General features: G+C 35.0%; 1 protein-coding gene across 5 annotated transcripts in view; it reads left to right on the forward strand.

The window, feature by feature from the left end:
• The window catches only part of Togaram1 (TOG array regulator of axonemal microtubules 1), a 93,143-nt gene that overhangs the window by 27,930 nt on the left and 48,289 nt on the right, over positions 1-16,924 (forward strand). For 2 of the 5 annotated variants that reach the window (XM_063247003.1, XM_063247007.1), the window contains exons 4-8: positions 1,716-2,012; positions 3,483-3,745; positions 6,913-7,145; positions 12,277-12,377; positions 15,906-16,058. In XM_063247003.1, coding sequence (XP_063103073.1) covers positions 1,716-2,012; positions 3,483-3,745; positions 6,913-7,145; positions 12,277-12,377; positions 15,906-16,058 — 1,047 coding nt within the window. The remainder of the gene's footprint in view (positions 1-1,715; positions 2,013-3,482; positions 3,746-6,912; positions 7,146-12,276; positions 12,378-15,905; positions 16,059-16,924) is intronic. The other 3 variants (XM_063247012.1, XM_063247014.1, XM_063247021.1) reach the window with 2 other exon arrangements.

Consider the following 16,924-nt stretch of genomic DNA (forward strand, 5'->3'; position numbering starts at 1 on the left):
CATTTACTCTGCCACTGAACCACATCCCAGCCTTCATGTAGGAAGAATGATTAAAGTCTGCAAAAAAAATTTATTTGTAGTATAGATACATTAGGTCTTTTGTCATGCAGTTTCGTAAAGAATCTTAAAAGCAAGTTAAGGGAACTCTAAAAGGTTGCAAATAGATGTTTATTTTAGTTGAGGTATAAAAAGAAAATACCAGTACAAGGCCAGAAAAAGGTAATAAAGAATGCAACAAAGAGAAAGCACAAAATAATTCATATATACCCATAATTACTATAAATATAAATGTATACGACTTACCATCTAAATTACAAAAGTAGTCCAATTTTATCCTTTTATTGAAAGGCTGTTTTTATTTAAAGAGTGATATCTAAAATACATCACAATAGTTTGGGAGAAAGGAAAGCATAGAAAGGAAGATAAACTAGGCAAAATGTTCAAAGAAGAAACACAGTAAAAGAAAGAAAAATAATAATATTATGTACAGGTACAAATTCATATGATGAATGTGATCATTATATAAACCTAAAATGCACCAATAAAATCTGATTAGAGAACAGAAAAGGTGGGTTGAGAGGGGAAAGTGGAAAGCATAAGAAGATGAGAAAAGGGGCTGGGGATTTAGCTCAGCGGCATAAGCGCCTGCCTTACAAGCAGGCAGTTGTGAGTTTGATCCCTGGTACCGATAAAAACGAAAAAGACAAAAAAAAAAAAGAAGGTGAAAAAAGGAATTAAGATGTGTCATGTATGTGTCCCAACTTCACCCAAGGAATGTAAACATTCTTATACAAATGTGTACTAAGAAAAGAAGAAGAAGGAATGCAGGTAAAATGCATTAATGACAAACATAATAAAGCTAGTAGCACTTTTAGTCCTAGAATGTATCCTTATAACGAGAAAACGACCAACTCACTCACACGGCAAACTTGTGATTGTGTGTATGTGAGAATAAAGAGAGGGAGAGAGAAGAGATTGCATACATTGGACAAATTATATCTCCCAATAATATGTGTATGTAATTTAACAGAATTAAAAGGACAAAATTTTAAACTACAAATGTTATTAGAAAGTTGTAATAAAATAATGAAATTTTACATTAGAAAATACAGAACTATAAAAACACCAGGTAGGGGCTGGGGATTTAGCTCAGCAGCATAAGCGCCTGCCTTGCAAGCAGGCAGTTGTGAGTTCGATCCCCGGTACCGATAAAAAGGAAAAAGACAAAAAAAAAAAAAAAAAACACCAGGTAAATTAGATATTTATCGTATACCCCTGATCGTTAACCTTTTAGAGACTGAGTGCCCAAACTGCCATTCAAAACCCGCTTCTTTTGGGGAAAAGGAGTTTACCTCAGTGGCATAAGTGCCTGCTTGGCAAACGCGAAGTTGTGAGTTCACTTCCCAGTACCAAAAAAAAAAAAAAAACCCCACTTTTTTGTTGCAAAGTATCAACACTGCAATTAAACCTAAATACTGAGGTTTTAGTGTAGAAAAAAACAATCTTTGGTCTTAAAAACATAATCTCAGAGCTTTCAGTGATACATACAGCCTGCTGCAGCATGTGTGCCATAGTTTCACAACGACTGCCCTGCACCACGCAAAAAGACAAATACCAGATGAAATGAAAATCTGAATGTGAAAGTGAAAATAAAACTTTGAACTCTGAGAAGATGTGCATATATAAGTAACATATTTTCGTTTGTTTTATGACAGTGTATGCTAGCCTAAATTTTGGCAGTAAGACACAGCAGACATTTGGTAGTCAAACAGAGCGTACCTCTTCATACTCTGGTCCAAATACAAGTCCAGGAGCCTTCATTCTTCCATCCTATCCTCTCTCATCACCTCGAACTAGTCCAAAGCATACGTCTCCTCTTACTGTATCTCCAAAGAAGTCTCAAGATAATTCTGTTAATTTCTCCAGTTCATGGCCTCTTAAAAGCTTTGAAGGACTATCAAAGCCAAGCCCACAGAGGAAGCTTGTCAACCCAAAATCATCAGACCCTACAGGTAAAATGATAAAATTCAATAAGTATGTTTTTGTTTCAATGAATACTTTGGAATTAGTATATAGATTAATTAACAGTTTTTAAAAACTTACAAATTACATTCTGGTTCTCTAAATTAGCAAATATTTAGGAACATATTTAACAGTGTATGATAGAATAAATGTGTATAAAATTCCATTGAAATGATCATTAATAGTCTTATATTGCCACTTCAAAATTCCTTTTTAGAACCAAATAATAATCCTTTATAATGTTTATGAACAGTGGTATATTGCCTAAGAACCTAATAATTTTAGCATTACAAATATAAAGTGTCATTTATATATTCACTATATTATCTAGTAGACATTTATTATACATTAATTGAATGTTCAATATGTGCTATAGTTTTGCAGGGTCTCCTGTTCTTATAAACTAAAAATCTCATTCTTGGTATTATTCTCACCATAATCATATTAGTATATGAGTTCATTAAAGACAAAGCCAGTCTCAAAAAGCATCCCCTGTGTCTATGTGTTTTTTTTTAAATCCAGCCACTAAGGTAACTTTCCTACCATTAATACCCACAGCACCGTTTGTTTGAATTTGCAACCATATTAAAATCAATTTATTCCATGTTCTGTCAGTTGTATCATTTTCTCTTAATATTGAACCTTCAGTCTCTTCTTGTCATTTCTTTATCTTCCCTACAAGATCAGATACTGTATTAAGAGCTACAACTTCGATGTAAAGGTGAAGTTCAATAGTAGAGTGCCTACCTAACATGTGTGAGTCCCTGGATTTGATTCAGCACTGCAGAGAGCAAAATGCTGAGACTATTCGCTTTAAGAAACCTTAGGTCATCTGTAAACAGAAACAATCATGATTTTGAAACGTTAACCTGTTTTTAGGATGGAAGCATCATGCACTGATAGTTTGCTTAGAGTTAATTTTAATGCATGTACACTTAAAACTATCTTTGGCAACAGAATTGGTTTTTTTTGTACCAGAGATTGAACTCACAACCTTGCGCTTGCCAGGCAGGCACTTAGGCCGCTGAGCTAAATCCCTGGCCCTACTTAAAATTATCTTTAGTGTTAAGCATGCATAAAGCTCAGAAAGTAACCAAGTGACCAGTGTCACAACTTCCGTATACTGGTCATCCAAATGTCACTTACAAAAGTGAATCAGGATAGAAAAGTAGCTCTTCCCGCTTGTTTTGGATTTTATCCTAACAGGTACTAGTCATAAATGATTTGTATGACAGGTAATTTAATTTGGGGTATAATATGAAGGATTTCAGTGGCTTCTTTTTGTTATATTCATTAAGGGACACTGATGCTGTTGTTTGATCTCATTGTAAATGCTAATCTTAATTTGTAATGAAACATAATGTGCTTTTTAAAAAAAACACTATTCCTGACAGACTTGTAACTCTCTGTCCCTCTTCTCTGAGAAAAAGAAAAAATGAACTAATGGTTTTTCCATTCAGGAGAAAATTCTCAAGAAAAATCTCCTCCAGTTCAGCTTACACCTGCCTTAGTGAGATCTCCGTCTTCTGGACGAGGCTTAAACGGGACCAAGCCTGTGCCCCCGATACCAAGGGGGGTAAACCTTTTGCCTGATAAAGCTGAGTTAAGCACTGTGGGCAACAGAAAGAAAGAGCTTGATGATATTTGGAAGACTGAAAAAGATAGTCTTACAATTGACCTTTCAGAATTAAATTTCAATGATAGAGATTTGGATCAAGAAGAGGTGAGAAATTTTTTTCTTTTTTTCTTTCTTTCTTTCCTTCTTTCTTGTTTTTATAAGATAAGATCTCACTATATGGTCCAAGCTGGCCTTGAATGCACTTATGTGGCCCAAGTTGACCTTGAACTCACAGTGATCCTCCTGCCTCAGTTTCCCAAGTACTGGGATTATAGGCATGCAACACAACACCCAGCACATCCTTTAATAAAGAATATTTGAAAACGTCTATATTACAGTTGCTATTTGAGAAAAAATCAATTTCTTTTATCTCATGTTTTCTTATTTATAAATATGTCGTGATCATTATAAAATGTTGATAATGCTATGAATTATCAGGAAGGAAATCCAGCACATAAAATCCCATTACCCAGAATAATTTATTCTAACACACCCATACTTCCTTCCAGTCATTTTTCTGTGTATACATTATTCTTTTAGAAGTGTGAATAGCATAACAGCCCACCAGTTCACTAACCTGCCAACAGACAAATTGTTACACTTTTCCCTATTTGTAAATAAATATTATAGTTCCCTTCCTATTCCAGTATATCTCTTCACAATTAACTCCTGTTAATTTTAATTCATTATGTATTTTGCAGTTTTATGTTAATGTATTTTATGTGTTAGTTGTACATTTGTACAGTTAAGTTGAGCCTGTTCACACTTGCTATTGCAAACAAGGCTACAGTTAGCATTTTGTGCATAACAACAAATTTTATCTTTATGAAATCAAGGCCGTGTTGCATATTCATCTATGACCCCTACCTTATGCTGTTTATGCTATCAAAATGTGTTGTCAGTATCATAACTCTGTACATACTAATTATGTCACAGACTGTGATTTTTGTTTTTCTTTTTTAAATTTAAGATACTATTTCATATTTCAGTTTACCTAATTTTGTATATCAGAAAATGGTTTTACATGCCAAACATGGTGGCAGAATACAAGAAGACATGCACATGGCTATTCATTATAGGACTGTTTATAAGAATAAAAGTTTGAGCTAGGTATAACGGCGCACACCTATAATCATAGCCTTTAAGAGGCTGAGGCAGGATGAAGGCGAGTTTGAGCCAGCCTGTCCTATATGGCAGAGATCCTGTCTCAAATAACAAAGCTTTTAAAGCATCTGTAAGCAGAAATAATCTTGATTTTTAAAATGGTCTTACATTAGCCTGTTTTTAAGTTGGAAGCATCATATACTGATAGTTTGCTTAAAATTAATTTTAATGCGTATCCATTTAAAATTATCTTTAATGTTAAACATGCCTAAAGCTTACAAAGTACCAAATTTGGTTCTGCATGACTAGTCATTCCAATTTCTAAGCGTTCTTTGTGAAATCATTGCTTGATTTTTGTCTTTTCTAACTCATTACATTTTAGTGGTACTCGGAAGGGAGTTTATTTGAAGGAAAGAAACACAAAAAAGGCGTTTTCCTACAAAACTCATACATTTCACCTGATCCTGCATGTTCTTGCATGGCTTTTCTGTAGCCTTTTTTCTTTTAGTAGAAAATTGAAAAGTGAGTTTCTCTTATATAATTAGAGTTATATAATTCTCTTATATAATTATTGGCAAACCCATAAAGTATGCTCTGTTTTTAGGTATTCGATCTTCCAAGCTTTCACTAGGGAGAAAGGCTTAGGCCTGCTGTTAAATCTACCAGTATAATTGATTAAAACTATCCATCCTGCCTTCTACTTGATAACATGGCAATTCTTACTTACTGTTTTAATGTGACTTTAAGAAAGTCATCGTTAACAGACAAGCATGGCCCATGCCTGTAATCCTAGCTCTTAGGAGGCTATGGCAGGAGCATCATTGTGAGTTTGAGACCAGCCTGGTCCACAAATTGAGTTCAATGCCAGCCTGAACTGCATAGCAAGACCCCATCTCAAAAAGACAAAAAAAGAAAGTCATAGTGAAGCTGGGCATGGTAGCGCATGCCTGAAATGCCAGCACTGAGGACAGTGAGTTTGAGGCCGACCTGGGCTACCTTGTCTGTTCAAAGCCAGCCTGAACTACATAGCAAGACCCTATCTCAAAAGCCAAAAAAGACAGAGAGAGTTATTGTGGATTTTATGGATTAGAATTATATTCTTGTTACAAGGAAAATATGTTATTAATGAACTTGTTCAGTTCAATATTACTTTATGCATTTTGATATTACAGTTGCTATATTTCCACAATACTGAGTAATATATCAAATACTTTCATTTTCTTTACACCCTGAGTTATGCAACACATCTATTTGGGTTTTGTTTGTTTGGTATGTTTGTTATGCAACTCAACATCTATTTGGGTTTTGTTTTTACAGAAGAGGGTCAGAGATGTTACTGCCTTGTGGGTGGAAAAGTAAGGGATGGGCTAGAATTCAAGTGTAGTTCAGTTAACTCTGTGTTCACTTTGGTTTTCAGTGTACTGCACTGCCAAAACTTCTTTAAAGAGTTTATTTAACCCATCTTTTTATAAGTGTGAGGACTTAAAAAATTTATGGATGCTTCATTAGCTAAAGGCAGATACTTTCATTAAATGCTTAACCTTATCAACTGAATTGTAACAGATGTTTGTGTATGATTCAATGTTTCTTAAATATTTTTAGGATTCTATTCCCAGACTTAATATGTTAGTCTGGAATCATTTTTCTGCATTTCTAAAAATAGTTGGCTTCAGTTACATGCAATAATCTGTTACTCTCTGAACTCTTAAACCACTGCAAATTTGATCTAAATGTCAAACTTTAGGAAACTGCTTACTTTTTGTTAGCCTTGTAGAATTTGTAAGTAGCAACCTTAGCACAGGTAGGGAGCTGAAAGTAGCTATACATCTCTACCTTTAACTCTGATACCTACCTTCTGATTCAGTGGTTCATTTATTAAAGAGTTGAACTAAGATACTGAATCATTGTGCCTGATGCAAAAATTATCATGGCAGATAAGAACTGAAATTCTTCCTCTCGCGAATCTGAGAATGTAACTTGTTCCTTTATATCCAAGTGATAAGGTGTGTGTTTTTATATAGTGTACATATGTGTTAGCATCCATCTTCTTAGTACTGGATTGAGGAATGGCTTGCTAGTTACAATTAGTACAGTTTAAACCCACAGATAACTTTTACTAATATGAAGAATTTATGTTAGTTCATGAAGTTATTTTTATTTTGTCTTAGATGCAGAGCTCTCTTAGGTCTCTTCGTAATAGTGCAGCTAAAAAAAGAGCAAAACTGAGTGGCAGTACTTCTGATATTGAAAGCCCTGATTCTGCCATGAAGCTGGATTTGACCATGGACTCCCCATCTCGATCTTCCTCGCCAAACATCAGCTCTTACAGTGAAAGTGGAGTTTTCAGCCAAGAGTCAATGACTTCTTCTTTGTCTACAACTCCCCAGGGGAAGAGAATAATGTATTGTATTTTTTGGCATGTGAAATAATATTCTGCTGTAGTTTATGATCTATGCCCTCTAATACTGTTTAAGTTTGGTAGAAACTTAAAATCATTTATTTGATTTTTAGAATGTTGAAATACATGTAAAAGACAGTGGGAAAGGTTACACATATTCCCTTGCTTAGTTTTCACTTGGAGTGAGGGTATGGGGAGCACAACTCCAGCTGCAACCTAGAACACCTAAATTCTGTAAATGCTATTCCTAAAGCCACATATGTGTTTTTCCCTAATATTATTTGTCCTTTGGCTCTTCCACAAAGCATTTTCTTATTTTTTAGTTGATTTATTACTTTTGTTTCAAACTCAGTACCAATTTCTCCTAATTTACAAATAAGTTCTACCCAGCTGCTATCCACTGTTTTTTTACATCTTGTTATTTCTATTATCTACACCATAGCCTTCATAGCCCTCTGAGGAATCTCCTTACCTGGGGCAGTAGTGCTAGAATTACAGATCTGGCCATCCTACATTGACAGAATTATTATTTTCAGCATAGCAATTAAACCAACTTTTCCACATTACCTTTAGAATCTTAGTCTTAAACACTGTTTCTTCCCTGATTTCTGGGAGTCTCTCTAACCTTATTGTAGGATTTAGGGAAATCTCTTTTCCTTTTATTTTGAACATAAATACAGGAGGAGAATTGCTACAGCATATGTAGGTTTATGTTTAACTTAATAATTGCTAGAGTTTTCAAAACGGTGGTGTAATTTTATACTTCAACAGCAATGTGAGAATTATGTTGCCTCAGGTTCTTTTTTTTTTTTTTTAAAGAGAAACAAAAATCAGGAAGCAAACATACAATCAAAAAACAACAGTAAGAGTAAAATGACAACCAAAAACAATGGTGATCAGGATTTCAGAACAAAATGATAGGAACTTAATGAAGGCTGTTATATTGCATATTATCTTCAAAATAGATACTCAGGTTACCAGATAAAGGCATGCAAGATTGATAAAACAATAAAATTTGCCTTTGAGCAGTTTCTTTTCCTTTTACTATATTTATTGTAACTTTTGGATCTTACTTTTTTAGCTTCATACACTAGCAAGACAATATGATGTTTACACATGCAAGTCTGATTTATTTATTTACCTATATGCTTTTTTTTTTTGGTGGTATCAGGATCGAACTCACAGCCTTGCGCTTGCCAGGCAAGCACTTATGTCACTGAGCTAAATCCATTTACCTATAAAATCCTCAAGTTTATCATTTTTATGGCTGACTAGTATTCCATTGTATAAAAATATCTCATCTATTTTATCCATTCCTCAGTTGATGGGCATTTGGGTTGTTTCGAAAATCTAGCTATTATAAACTGTGCAGCTATAAACATGGGTGCACATATATCACTGTGGTATGATATTTTCAGTTCACCTGGGAAAATACCCAGAAGGAAATAGTTGGGTCAAATGGAACCTCTAATCCTAGTTTTTTGTGGGCTGTCCACAAAGATTTCCATAGTGGTTGTGCCAGTCTATACTCCCACCAACAATGGAGAACCTTCTCCTTTTCACCTATAGCCCTGCCAGCATTTGTTATTAGTTAATTTCTTGATGTTAGCCATTCTGAAGTGAGATGATATCTCAATGTTTTAATTAGCAAATTATCAAGAAGATTATATACCACGACCAAATGGGATTCATCCTAGGAATGCAAGCGTGGTTCAACATGTGCAAATCAATAAATGTAATACAGCATATCAACAGAGCGAAAGACAGAAATCACATAATCATCTCAATAGATGCGGAAAAACCTTATGATTAAGTCCAACACTCATTCATGGTAAAAACCCTAGAGACAATTGGCATAGATGGTCTTTACGGCAATCTGATAAAAGCTATCTGTGACATCATACTAAATGGTCAAACACTGAAAACTTTCACTCTAAAATCGGGAACAAAACAAGGGTTCCACTATCACCACTACTATTAAGTATAGTCCTGGAAACATTAGCCAAAATAATTAGACAACAGAGAAATAAAAGGAATAAAGATAGGAAAGGAAGGAGTTAAATTATCATCATTTGCAGGTGACATAATACTCTACATGGAAGACCCAAAAAAATCCACCAACAAACTTCTAGACTTAATAAATTCAGTAGCATTGCTGGGTACAAAATCAACACTCAAAAATCAATAGCATTGCTGTATACAAGCAACAAACTCACTGAGAGAAAAACTAGGGAAACAACACCCTTCACAATAGCATTTTAAAAAATGAAATACTCAGGAATCAATCTAACAAAAGAAGTAAAAGATTATACATTGAAAAATACAGTACTCTGAAAAGAGAAATTGAAGAGAATCTCAGAAAATGGAAAGGTATCCTTTGCTCCTGGATGGGAAAAATCAACATAGTGAAAATGGCCATATTCCCAAAACTTACACAGATTTAATGCAGTCTCAATCAAAATACCGGGGCTGGTGATTTAGCTCAGCGGCATAAGCACTTGCCTTGCAAGCAGGCAGTCGTGAGTTCGATCCCTGGTACCGATAAAAAGGAAAAAGACAAAAAAAAAAAAAAAAATCAGAATACCATTAGTATACCTAGAGATCTAGAGAAAACATTCTTAAAATTCATATGGAGCCATAAGAGACCTAGAATGGCAAAGGCAATCCTGGGCAAGACAGGAGGCAGCACAATCCCAGACTTGAAATTATACTGCAAACTGCTGTAATAAAATCAGCATGGTACTGGCAAAAAAACAGACGAGGATCAATGGAACAGAACAGTAGATACAAACACACTCAGCCACCTTATCTTTGACAAAAGGGGACAAACATGTTCACTAGAAGACAGCTTCTATAGTAAATCAAGTAGAAAAAACTGGTTTTCTACATGCAGAAGACTTAACTAGACCGATGCCTGTCTCCATGCACTATACTAAAGTCAAAATAGATCAAAGATTAAATATTATGACAGTAACTCAACCCACTGAAAGACAAAGTAGGTAGAAATCTCAAAGACATAGGGGTAGGCAGAGAGTTCATGAACAAAAACCAAACTGCACAGAAAGTAGTTCAAAGAACTAACAACTGGGATCTTTTATTAACAAGTTTACACATTGAAAGAAATCAGTAACAGTAAAAAGAAAACCCACAAAGTGGGAAAAATTTTTGCCAACTGTTCCTCAGAGGATTTTTGTCAATAATGTATAAAGAATTGAAGAAAATTAGGCCTCCCAAAAAAAAAATTTTTTTTTTTGTCTTTTTTTGAGATGGGGTCTTGCTATGCAATTCAGGCTGGCCTTGAGCTCACTTTGTAGCCCAGGTTGGTGTCCAGCTTGCAACAATCCTCTCACCTCTGCCTCCCTGGCCTCCCAAATTTCAAGACCCAATCCACAAATGAGCATCTGAGATGAACACACATTCTCAGGTGAAGAGATACAAATGACAAATAAATATATGAAAAATGTTCAACATCATTGGTCATTCAAGAAATGCAAATTAAAACAACACAGATATCATCTCATGCCTCCTATTCTTGATAACATTTGGTGTTGTCAATCCTAATTTTATTTTCTTTTGATTTTATCTGAACATTGTTTATGTATGGCTATCAAAGTAAAGTAAATATTTAAATTAAAATTATTTTCACGTTAGTGAACTGGAGCCTCCGATAAACATAGAGATTGTATAATCAAAGAAGAGGTAATATTTGATAACTTTAATAGAAATTTCATCAATTCATAAATTACACTGAATTTTTATGACTTGTCGTTAGAAGTTTGTCTCATCCCCTCAACATTATTAACTTAGTGCTGTGGGTTTAACTCAACCACACAAGTGCCTGCCTGGTAAGTGCGAGGTCATGAGGTCAGTCTCCAATACAAAAAAAAAAAAAAAAAAAAATTAATGATTTGCATAGTATTTGGGAATTTTTTCTTACTGGAAATTCCTTTGTTGTAATTCTAGTACGTAGGTAAATAATAGAAATATATTTACAGAATGAATTTGGAATGATTCTATGGACTTGTTACTATTTACATCAAGTCTCATACAGTTGCAACATAATGTAAATAATTTGAAACCCATTGGGGAAGAATTCCATACTCCCTATATTCTATCACAGAGTTACTCTCATCAAACATTGAACTCTGTAAGAAGGGGGTTCATCATCTTATTTCTGGTCTGAATTATCCATTATGAATTTAAGATTCCCACATTTGCACTTAATAAATTTAGTGCAGTTACTCTTAACCACTTGCATCTGGCCTTAGGAGTCATAGTCAGAATCATTACTACCACAGCAAGGTTTTTATTGTTTTTAGATGAGTTAAGGAAAAGAAAAATTGTCAAAACCACCCTTCCAGATTGAAGGTTTTTTTCCATCCAAGCCAAAATATACAATGTAGATTTCTCTATAATAGAGAAATTACTTTTTCAAAACATTTACCACTGATTTTTCATTAGACTTAATAGCAAGTCTACCTACCGAACTGTTGAGAATTGTACTTTATAAAAATGCTCCTTCATAATATCCATTAGTAACTTACTGCTTTACAGTGTTTACTAACTTTAGTCATTTCCCTGCATTCAAATTTAGTATTCTATAACAAAGTTTAAGCAAAGCCCTTAGGCCTTTAAAATGTTTTTTTTTTAAAAATTGTAGCATAGAATAGTCTAAGAAGAAAGAATATTTGCCAATTCACTGGCTGCCGATTTCTTATTTGTATTCAGGTCTCTTATTTTTGTCCTTTACATGGTGATAGATACTATATTATATAAACAGGAAATAATTTGATTTGGTCTTAGAATGGACTTGATTCAGTTTTTTTGTTTGTTTATTGTGTTTTTTACTTACCCAGAGATTATACAGTATAAGTTAAGTCATTTCCTATAGCAGTCTCCTCATGGAAAGTTAAAAATTAACCATATGTTAAAAGGTTGAAAGGTCAAAAAGTGAATGAAAAATATCAATGAAAATACTGTTAGCTACAGTTTCTATATTTGATTTCATATTCTTTATATATATTTGCTGCCTTATTATCTGAAAGTGTACTGAGTTAATAAAAGTAGAATATACATGGTACAGGTATTGGACAACTCTAAAATTGTTTATTGGAATTACTTTGTCTCATTGTAGGTCAGACATATTTCCAGCTTGTGGACCAAAACCTTGTCCAACAAGATTTTCCTCTGCAAAGAATAAAAACTCTCATATTGCTGAACCAAGCACCCATGCAGGTATTCTATAACTATTTTATAAATATGATTTGTAAGAAATACTATTTTAAATGATGTCAAAATATAAGCGGGTGAATTTCAGATTGGGAATTTTTGAAGTAACACTAATCATTTTTAACTTTGTGAAAGGCTATTTTAAGAAGACTAAATACAGCGTTATTTTTGGAAGAAAATTTATTTACCTGAATCAATCACTGATTTCTTTTAATAGGTACAGTTTCCCTACCAGATATTTTGATTTAGTTGTTGTGGATTGAGACCTGACTTTCAGAATTTTGAGAGCTGCTTAGTTGATTCTAATGTATAACATAGTTTGATAATTACTGGGTATCACCAATGACAATTTCCTTTAAAAACAGTACTTAACTAGTTATTACTTACTTTCCTCTCACTGCTGAGACAGACTGTTTGACACTTCAAGGAGGAAAGGTTTATTTGGCTCCCAGTTTATAGAGGTTTCAGGTTACAGCTGGCTCCTGGGCAAGGTGATTTGGGAAAGGGGGATTGCCGGCAGTGGAGAAACAGTTCAAGACAAGCAGAAGAAAACAAGAGCAAGCAAGCAAGGAAGCAAGGGCCGACCACCGCTCTGTCTGTCCCTTCTATTTTACCTGAGCTACTTAGGCAGGTAGCACTCACATCCATAATCCCAGTGCTGTGCATCCCAGCATTGCACCATGAATCAGTACCAGCATCATACATTGTAGATTCAGCCATCTCTGAAAAAGCCCCACCTATGACCACATGAGGCTTTGGGGGACATCTAGACACAGCCATAACGATTACTAATGGCTTAGGATTTTTTTGTTTTTTGTTGGTTTTGGGTTTTTTTGGTACTGAGGATCAAACTCAGGACCTTGCATTTGCCAGGCAGGGTCTTGTGCCACTGAACTAAATCCTTGCCCCTTTTTTTTTTTTTTTTTTTTTTTTTGAGAAGGTTTCACTGTATAGTCCAGGATGACCTCAAACTTGCAGAGATCCTCCTGCCCCAGCCTCCCAAGTGTTAAGATTACAGGTGTGCACCACCACGCCCAGCTGAATTTTAAAAATTTAGATTTATTTTATTTCACATAAATGAGTGATGTCTACAAGTTTATTCTAGTTTCATATGAAACTACAGTATGAAAATAAAATATGAAGATGATATTACTCACAGTAAGACTTCTTTGATGATAAAAGCAGATATCAATTATGTGAAAAGTTACAAATCCAGTCTGTCTTCACAACAGTGTTTCCAGTGAAGGTTTCTACACATACTCTGGAACTATCTATTACTACAAATTGTGCTAACCTTTCTGAATGATATTATAGTAAACTTTTCCTATATTGTTAGTTTAGTGTCACCTACTAGTAAAAGATATTTCCACACAAAATGATATCTTTATAAGTCCTACTTATGGATTAACTGTCAAAATTAAGTTTTTTTTCAAAATTAAGAATTTTAAAAGATGACTGTTACTTCTAGAAGTTTGCTGTCATTTTATGTACCAGCTATTTCATGAAACTTTTTTTCTTTATAAATTAAAACCTTTCATTTTATTTTCACTTTGTTTGGTTTTGTGGTTTTGGGGGTTGAACTCAGGGCCTTTGCACTGAACTCCACCCCTAGCCTTCACTAAGTTGCCTACACCATGTTTTTTGTGATCCTCCTGCCTCAGCTTCCCAGGTGAATGACAGATGTGTGCCACCACCCCATCTAAACAGTAGCTTTTTATTGGGAGAAGTGAGACAGAGTCTCGCTGTACAGTTGAGGCTGGCCTCAAATTCACTGTTAAGGACTTTCTGTTCTACAGTTCTTTTTAGCCCAACTGCTGTCACCTATGTCCTCTCCTCACTGCTGCTTTTATTAAAATACGATATCATTAAAACAAAGTATGTTATTATTGCTTAATGGTTTACTTCAGAGCTAGTGTAACAATAGACACTCAAATATATACAGTATTGCTTAGACTTTGTCATTTAATGCACATTTTTTGGTTGTAATAGATGCCAAGATTATGATAGGATAGTTAGTTTAAATATTCAAGTGTAGATTAAAAATCTTTTATTTGTTAAAAGGTGTTATACTGTAGCATAGGCACCATGCTAAGCCCTTTATTTTTATATGTCTTCTCCTTGTTTAGTCCACATGGCAGTTCTGGAAAAGATTCTGCTGTTCCCTCATTTCACACGTAGCTGAAATGTCTTACTTGGGTTCCCCCAGAAGTTTTAAGTGCAGGGATAATCAAAGTTAGGAAGTGTGTCTCCAAACATGAGTTCTTAATTGCTGTGTGGTTTACTGCCCTCCCAGCCAGGCCGGGGTAAACTCATTACATGAGACCAGGAGAGAAGAAGAATGAAGAACAGAACTCACTCAAGCCATCATTTCAAATCTCTGGATTTAAGTTTTACCTATAGTGCAAAGCTAAAAGTGTCATTTACATATTATCATATTTTTAAATACGTATATTTGATTATCTCCTTAAAACACTGCAGTTAATATTTCACTGCAGTTGTAAATCATATTTAAAGAAATGTCATATAACTTTTTCTTATCTATAAGTAAGGCTAAAAAGTTATATAATTTAAAACAGGATAAAACTTTTAAAACTGCTGTCGTGAATCGCTGGGCATGGTGGCACTTGCCTGTAATCCAGCATGTGGGAGACCATCAAGCTGTGCTCTCCTGAGAAATGAAGCCCCTTGCCTCAATCTTTCGCTAACCTTTCTTTCAACACTACTCACTGAGACATGCAGAGCTGGCTATATTGAAATAGATGTTCCTTTAATTGGCTAAAAGAATGAGATCAAGTTGGGCCTAGGCACCAGTGGTCTCATTAATAGCAAGGCAGCAACTCACAGGCAAAAATAGCCCCTGTGTTAACAGCTGGAATTGAGGCTCACGCAGGAGCCTGTGAGATTCCAGTGCTAAGACATGAGGTAACATCCCTGCTAAGGCCATGGGACTCAGAAAGAAACATACCTTGCTGGCAGTAAAGGTGCCAGACTTGTGTACATCTGACTGTCCTTGTATTGCTAATTGGAGGACTCTGTGCCTGGTGCAGAATTGCTCTGTTTCTCATTATAGCCAATGTCTGCACAGTTTCTGTGACCTACCCACCTCCCTGATTGATACCAATAAAAGCCATGAGCTTTTTAAAAGTTCCACAGAGAACATTGGCCATCTCAGAGTGCCTCAACTAGAGAACTTTGTCTCTTTGTCTTTCTTATGCATCTGTGTACTGTATTGTTGGATGGAAGATCTGAACCCTTTATGGGAGTTTCAATTCTACCACTTGGAAGGCTGAAGCAGGAGGACTGCCAAGAGTTAGAAGCCAGCCAGGGCTACATAGTGAGGGCAAGGTGAGCCTGACCCACTCAGGAAGACACTGTCTCAGAAAGACACACAGTGTTAAATAAAAGCTTACTGTGTTATGATTGCTAATACTGCATTACTGACCTGTTCAGGATTAGAAGCCAAGATAGATATAGACAAGAGACAAATACCTCTTATATTACATAAATAATTCAAGTAAATATTTTATTTTATAGGGATTGCAGTATCCAATGTAAGCATAATTGGTCAACGTATGAACTATGAGTTTGGATGTGGTGATTTTGAAGATGATAGGTCATATGACATTTCACCTAGCGCATTTAAAATGCAAAATAAGGAACACTCAAGACATAATAAGCATACAAAAGGTCAGTAAATTTCATTGCAAGTTAATTTTTAAGATTTAACATAGCTAAGAACCCTCCCTAAGTATATCAATAAAAATTAACAGAATTTTCAGTTTTGAGGTTTTTCATTATTACCCTTCGGTTGCATAAATAGGTAATTTTGTGGAATAGAGCTCACAGGATTGTATATTGGTTTATGGGCTTGCCTCGGGAAACAGCGGAGGGAGAGGACTGCCCAGGAGGTGACCTTAGGGAGGCCTTGTAGACCTCTGTCCTAAGGACATGCACACGCAGACACACAGAAATTTTGGCAATGCATTTGCCACTAAAATAGGTAGGAGCCAATCATGCAGTTACTTCCAGGTGTCTAGTTAGGGTGTAGCCATGGAGTAAAACTGTGACAACAGGAATGTGATTTCCCTATGACAGAAAGCATCTTTGTTATCACTAACCATTATCAGTACTTTTTATTTTTTAACTTAGTAGTGAGTAGCACATCTGGTGACAGCTGTGTTTCTTAAGAGATCCTATTACAAGCTGCATTTTAAAAATTTTTCTTAGGAGACAGAAGATGTCATTTTAAAGGATATAAATATTTAGGTAGTTAGACATCCCTGGTGGTAACCCAAGATAGTAAAGATTTGTCCGTTTGCATGTGTGTGTACTATCTATGGTTGCGATAAGATTCACTTCTACACTTCATTATTTCTGATATCTGAAATTGTCTATATGCAGGCAGTCAGGATATGTGTATTTTTTGTGGAGGTAATTCAAATTGAGTGAGAACTTGATTAAAACCTGTTGTGTGTGGGTTTTTTAAAATAAATTTCTTAAACTGTAATCAGTAGTATAAATTAATGTCTTCTGTATGACAGTAAGCTTATTAT

This window comes from Cavia porcellus, unplaced genomic scaffold (genome assembly GCF_034190915.1).
Source record: "Cavia porcellus strain 051 isolate PalLab524CR breed Dunkin Hartley unplaced genomic scaffold, mCavPor4.1 scaffold_1, whole genome shotgun sequence".
NCBI lineage: Eukaryota > Metazoa > Chordata > Mammalia > Rodentia > Caviidae > Cavia > Cavia porcellus.